Genomic DNA, 13,700 nt, shown 5'->3' with positions numbered 1-13,700 from the left:
TGGTCCAACCAACAGTCAAACACTTAAGGTAATTATCAGAAGACTAAGAAAAAAGTAGAAAAAATACAAGGTAGACTAATCTAAACATTTATTATCTAAAACACATTTAAAGGGCCTGAAGTTATTTGATCAAAACAAAAAGCGCCGCATCAGGCAGACAATCGATGCATGTTGTTCACTTTTTATTGCACGATTCAACAGACGTGAGATCCTGCACAAAAGTGTTTCAGCACTGCATCAAGAAAAAACAAAACATACGATGTCAGAGAAACTGTATATTTACAATAAATGCATCACTATTACCACTTATACAGTATGTACATATTAGTCTCTGGTTCACTAGGACAGTAGTTACAGAAGGAAACGGTACAGCTCTACAGGTTTACAGTGCTAACAAAACAACTGGCTGGTCTACATTCACTCAACACGACCGTTAGGATACAAAGAAAGTGGAAAAATACTCGTACGACACTCGCTGCAACCCCGGACGCGTCGCATTCACACGCCCTGGGAAGAAGGAAAACACTTAAAAATAAAACAAAAAAAGGTGCGGTTATAAAAAAATATATCCAAAAATGCACTGTTCTCGTGTCACTTGGTGTACAACTTAAAGGTTTTAGAGGAAAAACTGAAAAGCCCAGACAGTAGCCTTTAGATGAACTGGTCCAGTTGATCCAGATATTAAAACTTTTTTTATAAATAAACGTCAGATATGAAATAAAAACGGTGCAAAAACTGTCCATAGCCTCAACATTCTTGGACACAAAACCCTAATGAGCCAACCCCCAAAAAGGTAAACTTATCACTCGAATATGCAGACTTGAATATGAAATGTGAGACGAGCATCTCAAAATTCAAAACGGAAAAAGAAAGAGCCAGCTTTTGTTTTTTGCTCAACCAACACCAACTTCAAATGGAACAAATGTTCCTGAATGTCTGAAATAGTTCAAAGCTCAGACTATAGTGGCCATTTTAGGACATCTTGGACAGAGTGTTTAGGGCTCAGCTCCACATTTTCAGCCTTTTAGATTTCCAGCTAGTCTACGGGACTCATCACCCCTCAAAACAAGTTGCTAGCCAGCGTTTAGAAGTACAAGCTAGATGCCGTTTAAGACTCAAAATCTCCTGGAATAAAAACAAAAGACGTCTGTCTTTTAAAAGCTAATCTACAGATGAAATATGAATGGTTTTACGCTCAATGAAAGGCTCGGCCAGGTGACACTGAGAGGTCTTCAACATTTTAATAGGCATCAAAAAAAGTGACAGCATATTAAGTGTCAGTCTCAAAACTCAATGTAGAACTTTCTTCCTGAAAATCACACTTATTCCTTCATGTTTCTGGGTAGCCTCGAGCAGTAAAGACCCAGTAGTGTTTCTATTTAAGGCGGCAGTTTAAGAGCGTCTCTCAGTTTAATACTTTTAAAACCCCATGGTTCTCTGGTTCAGCATTCTGATCCCTAAATGAAAACAAGACTCTAAAACGGTAAATCTGAGCTAAAAACAACAGGTTGTAAAATAGCAAACAAATGTCTACGGTTAAATGTAACCTAACAAAACAAAAAGGTCATCTGAAGCCATAGTGTCTGGTTTACCTCTGGCATATATACTATATATAAAAATTAAAACGTTTTTGCAACCGGTTTGAAGTTTTACACTATTCATAATGTTTGTCTTTGATATACACATATATAGATATAGCTATAAAAACTCTGCTGATGATCCGTGTGAAGTGATGGGGGGGGGGGCAAGCTCAGTTTGACTTCCTGCAGAAACCCACTGGTTCCTTTTGTTATTCTAATATAAAAGAGTAAAAAAGGCAGTCCTGTTGGATGAAGAATGAGGGTAGAAATAGGCACGTGTTCTAACCTGCGCTCGCTCTGCAGCTTTTCACCACAGATGGTTCGCCTCAGTGCGGAGAAGAGAAATAAACCTGAACACGTTTAAAAGTTAAGAACGTTAGAGGCCGCTGCCGAGCATGTGAGGAATCAGCGGCTTTCCCTGATGAAGATGTACCGTGCCTTGGTTTTGTGATCTTGCGAGACTTAAGTAAGCAGGGTTTATATTTGTCCACCAATGGGGAAACACGTGTCAGAGTGGTTTCTCTCTGAGGGGTCAGAGGTCACTTTTAGGCCTCTGCTGCTTTCCTCTTGGAGCCTTTTATTTTGGCGGGGGCTCCTCTGGCCTTCCTGGAGCCTTTAGCAGGACGAGCAGTAGTGACGGTCGGTGTTGTCGCGTTCGGCCCAGAGGTTTCCACCGGTTCCTGGGTGATCGTTCCCTCCAGCTCCTCGTGCTCCTGACAGCACATCTGCCCCGTGGGGGGCCAGGTTTGCAGCGCCCCCTCCTGGTGGGCCTTGCAGAAGGAGTTGGGGCAGAGCTGGCAGAAAGCCTCCGAGGTTTTCCCGCAGACGTCACAGTGGTGCCAGGGGCAATCCCAGCGGCCTGCAGGGAGCGAGAGAGGAGAGGAAATGTTTTTCAGAATACATGACAAATAATTGTGTTGAAATAAACTCACACACTGTACAAAAGAGAATAGAAAGAACCTGTGATAACCACAGTTACAAAGATTAAACTCCTGTAAAGAGTATTTGAATGGTAATGAACGTTAAATCAAAGAGAAAATGATACTTTGTTTACATGTACTAACAGTTTTGACATTAAAACAGTAGTTTTGATCAGATTCTCTATAAAAAGCTGCAGTGAGTTTCAGGCGTTTCCTACCGAAGGGTCTCTTGGTGAGGTTCAGGCAAGTCAGGTGATACGCCTTGCTGCACATCTTCTTGTCGCAGAGCACCAGCTGCCCTCCGTCTCCGCAGCGGAAACAGTCGTCATCAGACTTCTTCTTCCCCTCCGCTTTCTTCTTCTTATACTTTCTCTTCAACCGCTTCCCTTTGGGCTCAGCTGTCTGTCCGTTTGAGTTCTGCAGAGGAGACGCCAGGTTGGGATCGAATTGATCTACACTGCACACTAGGGCTGTCCCGAATATCATTTTTCGGGCTCCGGATATTCGGTAGTAGTCAGCAGCGAATATTCGGCCAACGCGGGGGGGGGGGGGGGCGTAGTAATCAGCAGCGAACCGCTTCAACACGTGTATTTTGGTAATTCAAGGCATTCATTGTTATTCTACAGTATTGTTGTTTTATAGTTATTAACCCAATTTGTGTTCTTTGAAATTGAAAAGGATATCGCATTGTGTTTGTTACTTTCGTTGCAGTTGTATATGTCTGAAGTGTAATTTGGCTTGGCTTCCTATTTATGGACATGCTTTTATTTTGAAGGAGAGTTAGCGCTGTTGACAGGAAGTTGTTGTTGCTTTGGAAACAACGTGACGGAGATTAACGGAGAAAAGTAATATCTACATATAAAGACGGAGAAAGTAAACGATAGCGTTTATGGTTAAGTGTTAGCACCCCCCGAACAAGCTCTTACGTTGATATTGGAGATTTCAATAAATTACATTTAAAAAAAACAAAACGGGGGAAAAACAAACAAAACGAATAACGAAATTGAAACCCGAATAGTACTCCAACGAACGAATATTCGGGTACAGCCCTACTGTATACATGTACAATTCAATACAGTTCAAAAAGTTCCGCTCTGATTATAAAGCTCACCTTTGGCCGATCACCAAGGAAACCGCTGCAGTTTGGAGCCTCGCAGCGACAGACCGTCTTCTCGTTCCCGAGGCAGTCCAGGTTGTAATTAAAGGTCAGCTCAGTGCCTGGAATAAAAGTTAACATACGTTTGCTCTCAGTCTTGTTACTTCGTTGTAAATGTAATTATTCTTCCCACATATGGCAGGGTAGTGAATAAAGGCTTTCATCGGTGGTCTCACCCTCTGGGATGTCGCAGACGGCGAACAGGCCGACCCTCGTGTCTCCGTTCACCGTCCACTTCTGCGTGTCACAGTTGGGCTGACAGCTGTGGTTCATGAAGCGAGAGTAGTTTCCCTTCGGACCAGCGTCAATGATCCGGTCCTTAAAAAGAAAAGGAAATAATTGCTTTCATTTTTGTCAAATGTATTCATACACTTTCTTTTACCATCATTACAACTTATGTATCACAGAATAGGGACGCTCCGATCGATCGGCCGATATTCACTCTCGGCTAATCGATAGGTGCTCTCTATAAAGGCCGATGAGGAGAGCCGATCACATGACGTCAAATACGGGACACTTTTCTCTGTGCAGCAAAACAAGCTCGCCAAAATGGCTTCACCGGTCTGGCAGTATTTTAAGGTGTCCGAGAAAGACAGTAAAATAGCGGGATGCAACGTGTGTGAAGCAGAAATCCTGATTAATCTCGATACTGATTCCGGCGATCGGCCCCAAATTTCCCGATCGGAGCATCCCTATCACAGAATTCAGTCAAATCTTCTTTTAAAAAGGTTTTTAGTAGGGCGGCCGCCCCGTAGTTTCAGAGCGCATCGAGTTTAATCCGTTTAATCTGTACAATCCAAGCACACTTCTCCTGCCGCCCGCTTGCAGCAGACCACACTTGAAAGTGTGCGGGGGAGACGCCTGGACACGTCTACGAGCAGCAAACGTTCAACAAAGATCGCTAAATGGCTGGCGACAGCTTGCAGGCCAATTAACATCGTGGAGGACGAGGGGCTGCGTGATATAATTCGGGTCGCCTTCCAGAGCCACCACTGTGTCGAAAATACACAACTTGTATGAAGTCCAACATCGAAAGTAGAGGAGGATTTAAGAAAGACTCACCGGAGACTATTGGACTTCACTCAGTAATAAGTTACCTCGGGGTCACAGCGCATTATTTTGACCCACAGTGGGAACTTCAGGCTCATGCTTTGACAGTTATGAAAACAGAGGAGCGGGATTTTGCGCACACACACTTATTATTGTATGAGAGGTTCCAGGTTGAATTAAGGCAAATATTTGTAATGTTCAGAGGTTGTTGTGTTTAATATTCATGAGAATATTTGTCATTGTTCAAATGATAATAAACAAACATTTGCATAAAGCATATTTGTCCACTCATATGTTGATAAGAGTATTAAAAACGTGACAAATATCCCTCTAAGGTACATTTAGAACAGGTGAGAAATGTGCGATTAACTATGGACAATCATGCGATTAATTGCGATTAACTATTTTAATCGACTAACAGCCCTATTGATTTATATTGATTATTTTTTTATTGAATCAAATGTTGTCTTCTTTCATTTTATTTAAAAGACGTTCCAGTGCGTGCCTCCCTTTGCCTGCGACAGGATGGAGAGAACATGTTTGTTGACCGCAGTAACATTGTTTTAGAAGGGCTAAACCATCTCTCTTCAATACATTTGCACTTTAGGTCTTAACAATGATCTGGAGTACAAATAGTATAATACTTATAATGTTAGAGAAGCCAAATGTTACATTTTAATGAAAATTATTCAATGAGAAGAGAAACATTAACATTATTACACTTTTTAAAACTATATATTGTTGTATCATTAGCTTGAATAGGATTCAATCTATGGCCTAAAGCCGGGTTTGTAGTATTGACTCCTGTAACGTTACAGTTTCTAGCATGCAACATTCCCAATGCAATACCATTGTGTTTATCTGGCTCCCAGTAGAAAAGGCTCTGCTACAGAGAAACAGCACCATGATACACTGCGGAGCAAATCAAAGTACTTCCAGCTTCCAGTACAGCACTCACCTTGTCGATGGTGAGCATGTAGAAATCTGTGATGTTGTTCTCGTGGGCGTACTTGATCCTCGCCCTGCACTCCTCCTCGTCTATCAGCTCTCCGATGTACTCGTTCACAAACTCGCCCTGTTGGAGAAGCAGAGATGTGTTCAACTCAAATCTCTTTTATTTTAACTTAATTGTAGGCTCAGTTCCTTTAAAAAAATAAAACCTTTGCACTCAACGAAAGTTTCTTTATGTGTTAGTAAAAATGTAATAAAAAAAGGGAACTAATTTGTCTTTTTGGTCAAAGGTTTGATCAAAGTGAAAACTAGGGATGCTCCGACACTCACTCTCTACCGATCGATCGGTGCTCTCTAAACATGCCGATCGCGAGAGCCGATCGCATGACGTAAAATACATGACACTTTTCTCTGTGTGCGGCAAAACAAGCTCGCCAAAATGGCTTCACCGGTCTGGCATTATTTTAAGGTGTCCGAAAAAGACAGTAAAATAGCGGTATGCAACGTGTGTGAAGCAGAAATCCTGCAGCTCCGCCCGCCGGACCGGTAAGCGAGCGAAACACACAAGAGTTAGACCTAACACACTTCGCTATTTTATCTACCTGGAACAAGCTAAACTAGTTATAAATATATTTATTCTTCACTGTCATTCTTCACTCATCATTACTGGATCAGGGTTAGGGTTCATAACGTCAGCGGGAGGGAGGGGGAGTGGTGCTGAGGAACAGCAGAGTGCGGGCTGACAGGTGTCTGTGTTGACCCTTATTGTGGAATAAGGGGAATGCAGAGACTGGCTACAAGTGTTTTAGGTTCAAGTTAGACAACTAATGTCTGGTTAGTGTTCATGACTTCATGTGTATGTCATCTAATGGTTAATCTCAATGCACACACATTTTCCGTGCTTTCCAATAGTTTAAAATAGTTTTATTCCACTGTTTAATAACCTGTTCAATACAAACATGCCACTTGTAAAAATGAAATAAAATGTCTGTGAACTGATATGTGTTTAGCGAGCTTATTAGAGGATGCTCCCTGAAAGATTGTAAAACGTCAATGAAGATGTCAGACTTAGTATATTTGTTAATAATTACATACAATACATGGAATGTGTGTGTGTGTTCCAAGTGAATCTGAGGCCCCCTGGTGGCCAGTACATAAATGATGTGGCCCCACCACCATCCAAATTGCCCATCCCTGCTCTACACAGTATGCTCTGGCTAGATTAGCTGACAAAATGAAATCTCATGTAGTGTCTTAAATTGAGCCTGATTAATTAGGGATCTCCGAGGCTGAAAACAATATGGAAGTAAAACAAAACATACATTTTAAATAACATTCTTTACTCATGATATCCCTAAAATAAGGAAACATTGAACATTAATTGGATGAGTCTTTTCTGGTCAAATGGCTGGTGTTACTTTAAGCAGTCATATTGCAGGACAGCCCCTCACCTTCTTGATGTCCCGCAGAGAGATCAGGCCCCAGCCCTTCCCGGGCGCCTTGATGATCTTGGTCTCGGGGTAGAGGCGTTTGGTGAAGTCTTGGTTACAGCAGCGCACCCCGCTGGGACACACCTGCGGGTGGCACTCTGTACTGCAGCATGCGGTTCAGACACTCCGACTCAAACCCACACGGCCTGTCCACCGACGGCTTGCAGTTACACTTCGGGATCTCAGAAATGTCCGCAGTGTAGACCTGAACCTTACCGTACGGTTTGTTCACCTGAAGGCAGAAGAAAAAGAAAAAACAATCAACGTCAGGAAAAATAAATAACAAATGATATCTATAAAAGTAAGAAAGCAAACTCTTCAGATGCATTAACTGAATACTTGAACAAAGGAGAAAAAGGGAAAACACTTTTAGATTTCACACCTTGATAAACTTATAAGGGGGTGGCTTTCGCGGTGTTCTCTTGCGCTTCCTTGGCCTCTCGTTTGATTTTGTTCTCCTTGAAACGAGCTTCAGCCTCCAGCAAAGCTGTGGAAAAACAGACATGTGCAGTAGAGATGTTAAGATTCACCGATTCGCATCGGTGCACCGGCATAAACGTTCAAGATGCGAGTGCACCGGTTGAAAGAGTGCACATCGACTACAGTTGGGTTGAACCGGGTTGAACTCGCGATGCATCGATTGCGTAGCGTCTTTGCATCGGTAAAAAAACGATTCATTCATATAAAATCCCCTCATCTCAGCTCAGCAGATACGATCTTTGATATCTTCGCCACTACGGAGGCCGAGAGTCTCAGTTAGTAACACACACGGAAGTTGAGGAGAAAGAGAAACACAGCGCACCGAAAAATACCTACAAATCAAACGTTTGGCAACACTTCGGATTGTTCAAGAAAGACGGTGTAATAGTCCTTTATGCTATAGAGTTGACCGCAGGTCATGGAGAGTAATAAGGTATCCGTAGACCTTTTGTATGAGGTATCTTTATTACTTAACAGGTCTACAGCCATGATACATAGATCCGTCCTAGATGCGGGCTTGCATACACACAGTATCACTCCGCAGCCGCCCCATCAGTAACGTCCTGATGGTATATGTGCGCGGCACAGACGGTCAACTTGAAAAATCGCTCGCAAATTGTTAACGATGCCGAGCCGCTTTAAAGTACACAAGTAGTACGAGGAACTTAGCGACGCACATAAAGAGGCGACATGGGGTCTGCGGCTGAAAAGATAAACCTGAAAGTGAGACATATGAGTTAAATCACTCAGTGAGGTGTTCTGTCAGAGAGAGTGGTGTTTAGTTTACAGCAGCCTGTGACGGCCAATAATAATGTAAATGTATTCCTCACTGTAAGCAGTTATGAAATACCTGTTTGTGAAAGGTTATTTGTATTATTATTGTTCATATAGAACCCACTGCTTTCTGCTCACTGGTGAGTTAGCCTATGAATGAGTGTTAAGCACATCAGGCTGGCAGCTGTATGGGCATTGCTCTATGGTGGTAGCTGTTATTTGCACATTGTTAATCATGAGCAATGCATCCTTACATTGTTTAACTGTGAGGTGTTATACAATTGTACTCTGGAGAGCTTTTAAAGGTAAAAAAATAAACGGCATGATGGGATGTGCAGTACCAAATATGTAAAGCACTTTTTTGTTAATGTATGATTTGCTGCATATAAGGAATAAAACAAAAATCCTCTGTCGTACCAAATTGAAGTATCATTATTTTTGCATCGTGTTGAATCGCATCGTATCGCACCGAATCGCATAATGTTGAATCAAATCGTATCGAACTGTATCGCAACAGGGGAGAATCGTATCGTATCGCATCGCCTGGTGTTTCAAATGTATCGTATCGTGGCAACGTATCGAGATGCGCATCGCATCGGCCTCAGTGATGGAGATGCACATCCCTAATGTACAGGCTTATCACATGATCTCTCTGTAAACATTTAGCTGAAGTTAAAACAGTGCAAGTATGTAAACAGTGCAATTTCAAAACTAGCACTTTTCAATTAGACAGTTTATGCTTTCTTAATTGTGCTTATATTCTTTTAACTTGATAAATGTGAATTTGGAAAACATTTATAAAATGCATTGTATAAAATGATTCTGCGGATTACCTACATTTAAAAAGTTCCCCTTAACCTGTTCAGCCCTGAGCCTGGTTTTCAGGTCTCAGGCTTCAAAAATGACATGCCCAGAACGAATGACCAGAACTTCACTTCTAAAAAGGTACATTGATAATCTTTTTTCTCAAAGTAATGATAAACCTGTGAGTTGGATGTAGAAGAGTCAGAATCAATATAGATGTTTTTATTTTAAAGTAAATTCAGATTGAACATAGTAAAAAAAATGTAAATGATTGTGTCCATCCAAAAAAACCATTACTTATCGTGAAACCCACCCTTGAATGATGGGATGGTACTAAAAGCTTTAGGATCCAAACTATAACATATGATAAGTACCCTGTATCAAAATTGATGCAAAACAAGTGACATTTGACCTTTTTAGAGAGATTTAGAAGAAAAACCCACTTCTGGGGTCATTTGGGGGCATTTTCCATATCTCTGGAACCCATTGGTCGATTTGGATGATTGACACCTCTTTTTAACCGTAGAGCCAATAGAATCGAGGGGAGGTTCCTAAAATCCATCTAAACATTACCCATTGGTGAATGAGTGCTGCGCAGCCAGAATGCCCAAACCGGAAGCTGTCATACACTCTCGTAGCTATCATAGCAGCTATATATGAAAACTCCATAAATATGAAGATGGATTATCAGAAATCATTTCTAAGTGACACAGACACATTGGATTAACCTATCGATTGACCTTCAGCAGCGTTTTTATCGTTTGAATGCCATTGAACACAACTTTTGATCAGAACAACAGCAAAGGTGTGTGTGTCTGGTTTGCTTCCCATGCCGTGAGTTTTGATCGCACAGTGATGACACCCCTAGAATCTGTGTAATCTCAGTTTGCTAGCTGATATCTGTTTTTAAATGTTAAGAAGCCCTGAGACACAGTTTCGTGAAAAAACTGGTTATGTAAACATAAACTTTAACCCTCAACTATAAATGTAAAAGGTTAAAATCAAAACAAGCCAAACACTTTTATGTGCAGAAGTTGTGCTTTGATGCAATTTTCATTACTTTTGTGTTTCTTTTGTTTTAATGACTTTTAAATCACAAAATGTGTCCAAAAAGCGTTTCTAGGAAGCAGAGGTTGCGCTACACTTTTTCACTGCCCGCCATTTTGACGGACAGGATCGTAAAATTTCCGGCAAAATTCAGTATTACCTGTCGGCCATTACACTCTGGGGGGGGGAGAGAGAGAACTGTCAACGGGGGAGGGGGGGGGGGGGCACGGTCGTGAACTGTCAATGGGGGTGTGGGGGCGGGGCGCACGCTTGTGAACTGTAGCGCCGTGTCATGCATGCCCCTCGCGGGAGCGCACAGCGTAAAGCCAAAACTCACAAACATTTCAATGATCTGTTCGGCAAAGTACGGTTTGGAAACGGTATCATTTCCTTTTTGGCGGGCATGCTTAACACCGGAGCCTCGCTGCGGGGAAACTTTGGCGCTGTTCCGAGTTTGTTCTAATCCGTCAAAATGATGGACTGCTTTCAGATTTTTCCGTCATTGTTAAAAAAAATCCATCGGAAAATATTCGTTAACGCGACCTCTGCGAGGAAGTATATCTTTACCGTTCTTGAAGACTTTTCCGATGCTGGTCCCCTGGTGCTTGCTGCCTCGGTCTCCCTCCATGTAGGGAAACACTCGGCCCTGGTGAGTCCAGAAGTAATCCTTGGAGCCAAAGAAGAAGACGGGGAACTCTCCGATCTCATGGCGAAGGTGCTGGATGTTGGTGGGGACATTTCTGGGGTGGTGGATCTCTGCAGGCCACCATCTGAAGAGGAAAGGGGAAGGAACAAGAGTTAGTTCTTTATTCAGAGTCACAGTCCCAATACAGAACCACAAGGAACACGAGCGTTCCTGTAAAATTAGAACAGATAGAAAGAAATCCGAATAAGGGAAGAGATTCTCTGACCTGTATGTTCCCAGTTTGACCCAGATGATGTCTCTGTATTGGGGTTTCTTTCCGGCTCGGCAGTCGTTACAGAACCAGCTCCCATCAGGCATAACGATGTTCAGGCAGTCGGGGTGAAAAGCTGACGGACAAGACTCGCAGCACAACAGCTGGCCTCCTGCAATATAACAAGTAACAAGTCAGAATCATCAAAGCTGGCAAAAGAGCCCAAATGAACGATCAAATCATCTGTGCAAAGGAGATAGAGATGTGTTTAAGTTGTGAAGCAGCACGTTTACAGGGGAACTTAAAGAATTACGTTCGTATCGATTTTAAGACTAAGAAGCTATACATTTGATACGCTTTTACTTTTGTCTCTGCAAACGTGGATGTGGTTCTAACTGAAAACTGATGCTCAGGGACTGCTCTAGTTCAGCATCTCGTTTGATTTTCAGTTTGCAGTATGTTGTTATAAACAGCTCCACAGCCAGCCCTTAGAGATTAAAGAGATACGCATTATTTAGAGACTAAACTTTGTTTCTACAGAACATTAACTGCACTCTCTGCAGCGCATAATACAAAAAGCTATTATCTATTGATTCTGACAGCACAACAGACCCTTCAAATTCTGTCAGACAAAAATGACATAAATGTATTGCTATTGGCTGTCATGCTGATTAGAGAGCAATGGCAAACCTTTGGAGCAGACGAAGCACCAGCTGACGTTCACATGCGTGTGGTGCCTGTACCCCTTCTTGGCACTGAAGTGGTTGGTGCAGATGAAGGCCGTGTTGGTGATCATCTCACTTCCCGCAGCCGCACACAGGTCACCCACGTGGTACGCCACGGGGCAGCGCAGGCAACGCATCAACTTCCCTGCAACAGCAAGATGGAGGTATACAGCAGATTAGACCGATTCACCACACTCAGGTTTTGTACTCAGAAGTGACAAAACATATCTGATAAAGAAAAGTGATAGATAAGGCTTAATGTTTAGGGTCTCATTTGTCAGAAAACGGGAGTTGACTGCTTCATATTGCAAATTAATCTTACTATGGGTTAAAAATAAAAAAGGATAATTTATTTTCTAATATTATAGAAAATGTTGTCCAAAAAAATAAATATAACTTCAGCTACTTTTAACTTAAAAAAAATGCAATCTGTAAATTATGGCAGGACATTTAGTTTCAAAATGTTAAATAGTTGAGATATAATGATGATGTCTTTCCCACACAACTTTAATACAGCCACACAATCACCGCCTGAGGGTATGAGGATTAGCATGAAGGAAATCATCAACTCAAGGGTAAGTGCCAATACTTAATTATATAAACATGAAATAAATGTTCTTGAAACTAAGCAACTAGTGCATTTGATCCTTTACCTGGACCATGATTGAACTACAATCGCAGGACTAACATTAACTCCAAATGAAACAGAATTTAAAACAGTATAAAGTCACATCTTTAGTGTCGCACAGCCTCACCCTTAGTGGACTTCTGCTTGTTGCGGCAGTCGAAGTTGCAGCTGAGGCAGGCGTGCAGCGGACAGCGGAGGCCCTTGTTGTCGAACACAGTGAGGGGGTTGAGGCTGATGCACGCCTCGTGGTAAAACTTGCCGCAGTTTTGGACGTGGCAGCGACGCAGAGTCCCATCCGACTGCTTACATTGGAAACATGAGTGAATCCCTGAGGAAAGCATCGAGGGAAAACATGTTAAACAGCAATAGATACAAATATGCATCCAAATGTAATTCTGTTATCACAAAAAACTGAGTTACCAAATATTTTTGACTCACCTGTGCTGCACTCCTGACACAGCAGCTTCTCGTCAGGTTTGACTGACGGACCCAGACATGGAGGTGAAACATCCCACAGCACTGACCCTCACAGGCAACTAGGTCCTCACCAGCCTGCTGACACACCTGCAGGAAAAACACACAGATTGAGACATATGTGGAGGTAGAGACATTTTACTGAGTGATCAGGAGAACAAGATATTTTACTGGCAGAAAGTGTGAAAGTATGTCCATATTAAGCGTCCTTAGGTTTCATGAAAAGCACTATATGAATGCTATATCCAGCATGCATGATGGCTGTTGTTGGCTATGTTTTAAATGTATTATCTTTTCAATTTACACACGGCATCTATTGCACGTCTGTCCGTCCTGGGAGAGGGATCCCTCCTCTGTTGCTCTCCCTGAGGTTTATTCAATTTCCCCAACTAACTGTGGGTTTTCTCTGGAAGTTTTTCCTTGTACGATGTGAGGGTCTAAGGACAGAGGGTGTCGTATTGTCATACTGATATTCTGTACAAACTGTGAAGTCCACGGAGACAAATGTAACATTTGTGATATTGGGCTAAAAAACATTGATTGATGTTAGAAACAAGCAAAGCGGCATTTGCACATTTAATTCAATGTAAGGACAGTGGGATAGTGAAGACGTACCTGGCAGACAACTCTTTCTTCCGTTCGCCCTTCTTTATCCCGTCTAAGCGTCAATTGGAGAATCAGGACGTCCTTCACTCCCAGAACCCTGCAGCAAATAACATGTGGGG

The 13,700-nt window shown here is 42.2% G+C and overlaps 1 protein-coding gene across 1 annotated transcript in view; it reads right to left on the bottom strand.

The window, feature by feature from the left end:
- Window positions 1-165: 165 nt before the first annotated feature.
- nsd2 (nuclear receptor binding SET domain protein 2) overlaps window positions 166-13,700 on the bottom strand; it is a 22,778-nt gene continuing 9,243 nt past the window's right edge. Inside the window, 17 exon segments of the mRNA XM_034235396.1 lie at window positions 166-2,439; window positions 2,719-2,917; window positions 3,612-3,718; window positions 3,833-3,974; window positions 5,665-5,781; window positions 7,109-7,246; window positions 7,248-7,379; window positions 7,530-7,559; window positions 7,561-7,634; window positions 10,820-11,022; window positions 11,164-11,320; window positions 11,839-12,018; window positions 12,629-12,829; window positions 12,940-12,999; window positions 13,002-13,078; window positions 13,603-13,639; window positions 13,642-13,678. Of these exon segments, the coding sequence (XP_034091287.1) occupies window positions 2,126-2,439; window positions 2,719-2,917; window positions 3,612-3,718; window positions 3,833-3,974; window positions 5,665-5,781; window positions 7,109-7,246; window positions 7,248-7,379; window positions 7,530-7,559; window positions 7,561-7,634; window positions 10,820-11,022; window positions 11,164-11,320; window positions 11,839-12,018; window positions 12,629-12,829; window positions 12,940-12,999; window positions 13,002-13,078; window positions 13,603-13,639; window positions 13,642-13,678 (2,205 nt within the window). The 3' untranslated portion in view covers window positions 166-2,125.

Source organism: Gymnodraco acuticeps, unplaced genomic scaffold (assembly GCF_902827175.1).
Source record: "Gymnodraco acuticeps unplaced genomic scaffold, fGymAcu1.1, whole genome shotgun sequence".
Taxonomy (NCBI): domain Eukaryota; kingdom Metazoa; phylum Chordata; class Actinopteri; order Perciformes; family Bathydraconidae; genus Gymnodraco; species Gymnodraco acuticeps.
Note: the sequence above shows the minus strand (reverse complement) of the source record. Positions and strands in the feature narration are given on the sequence as shown.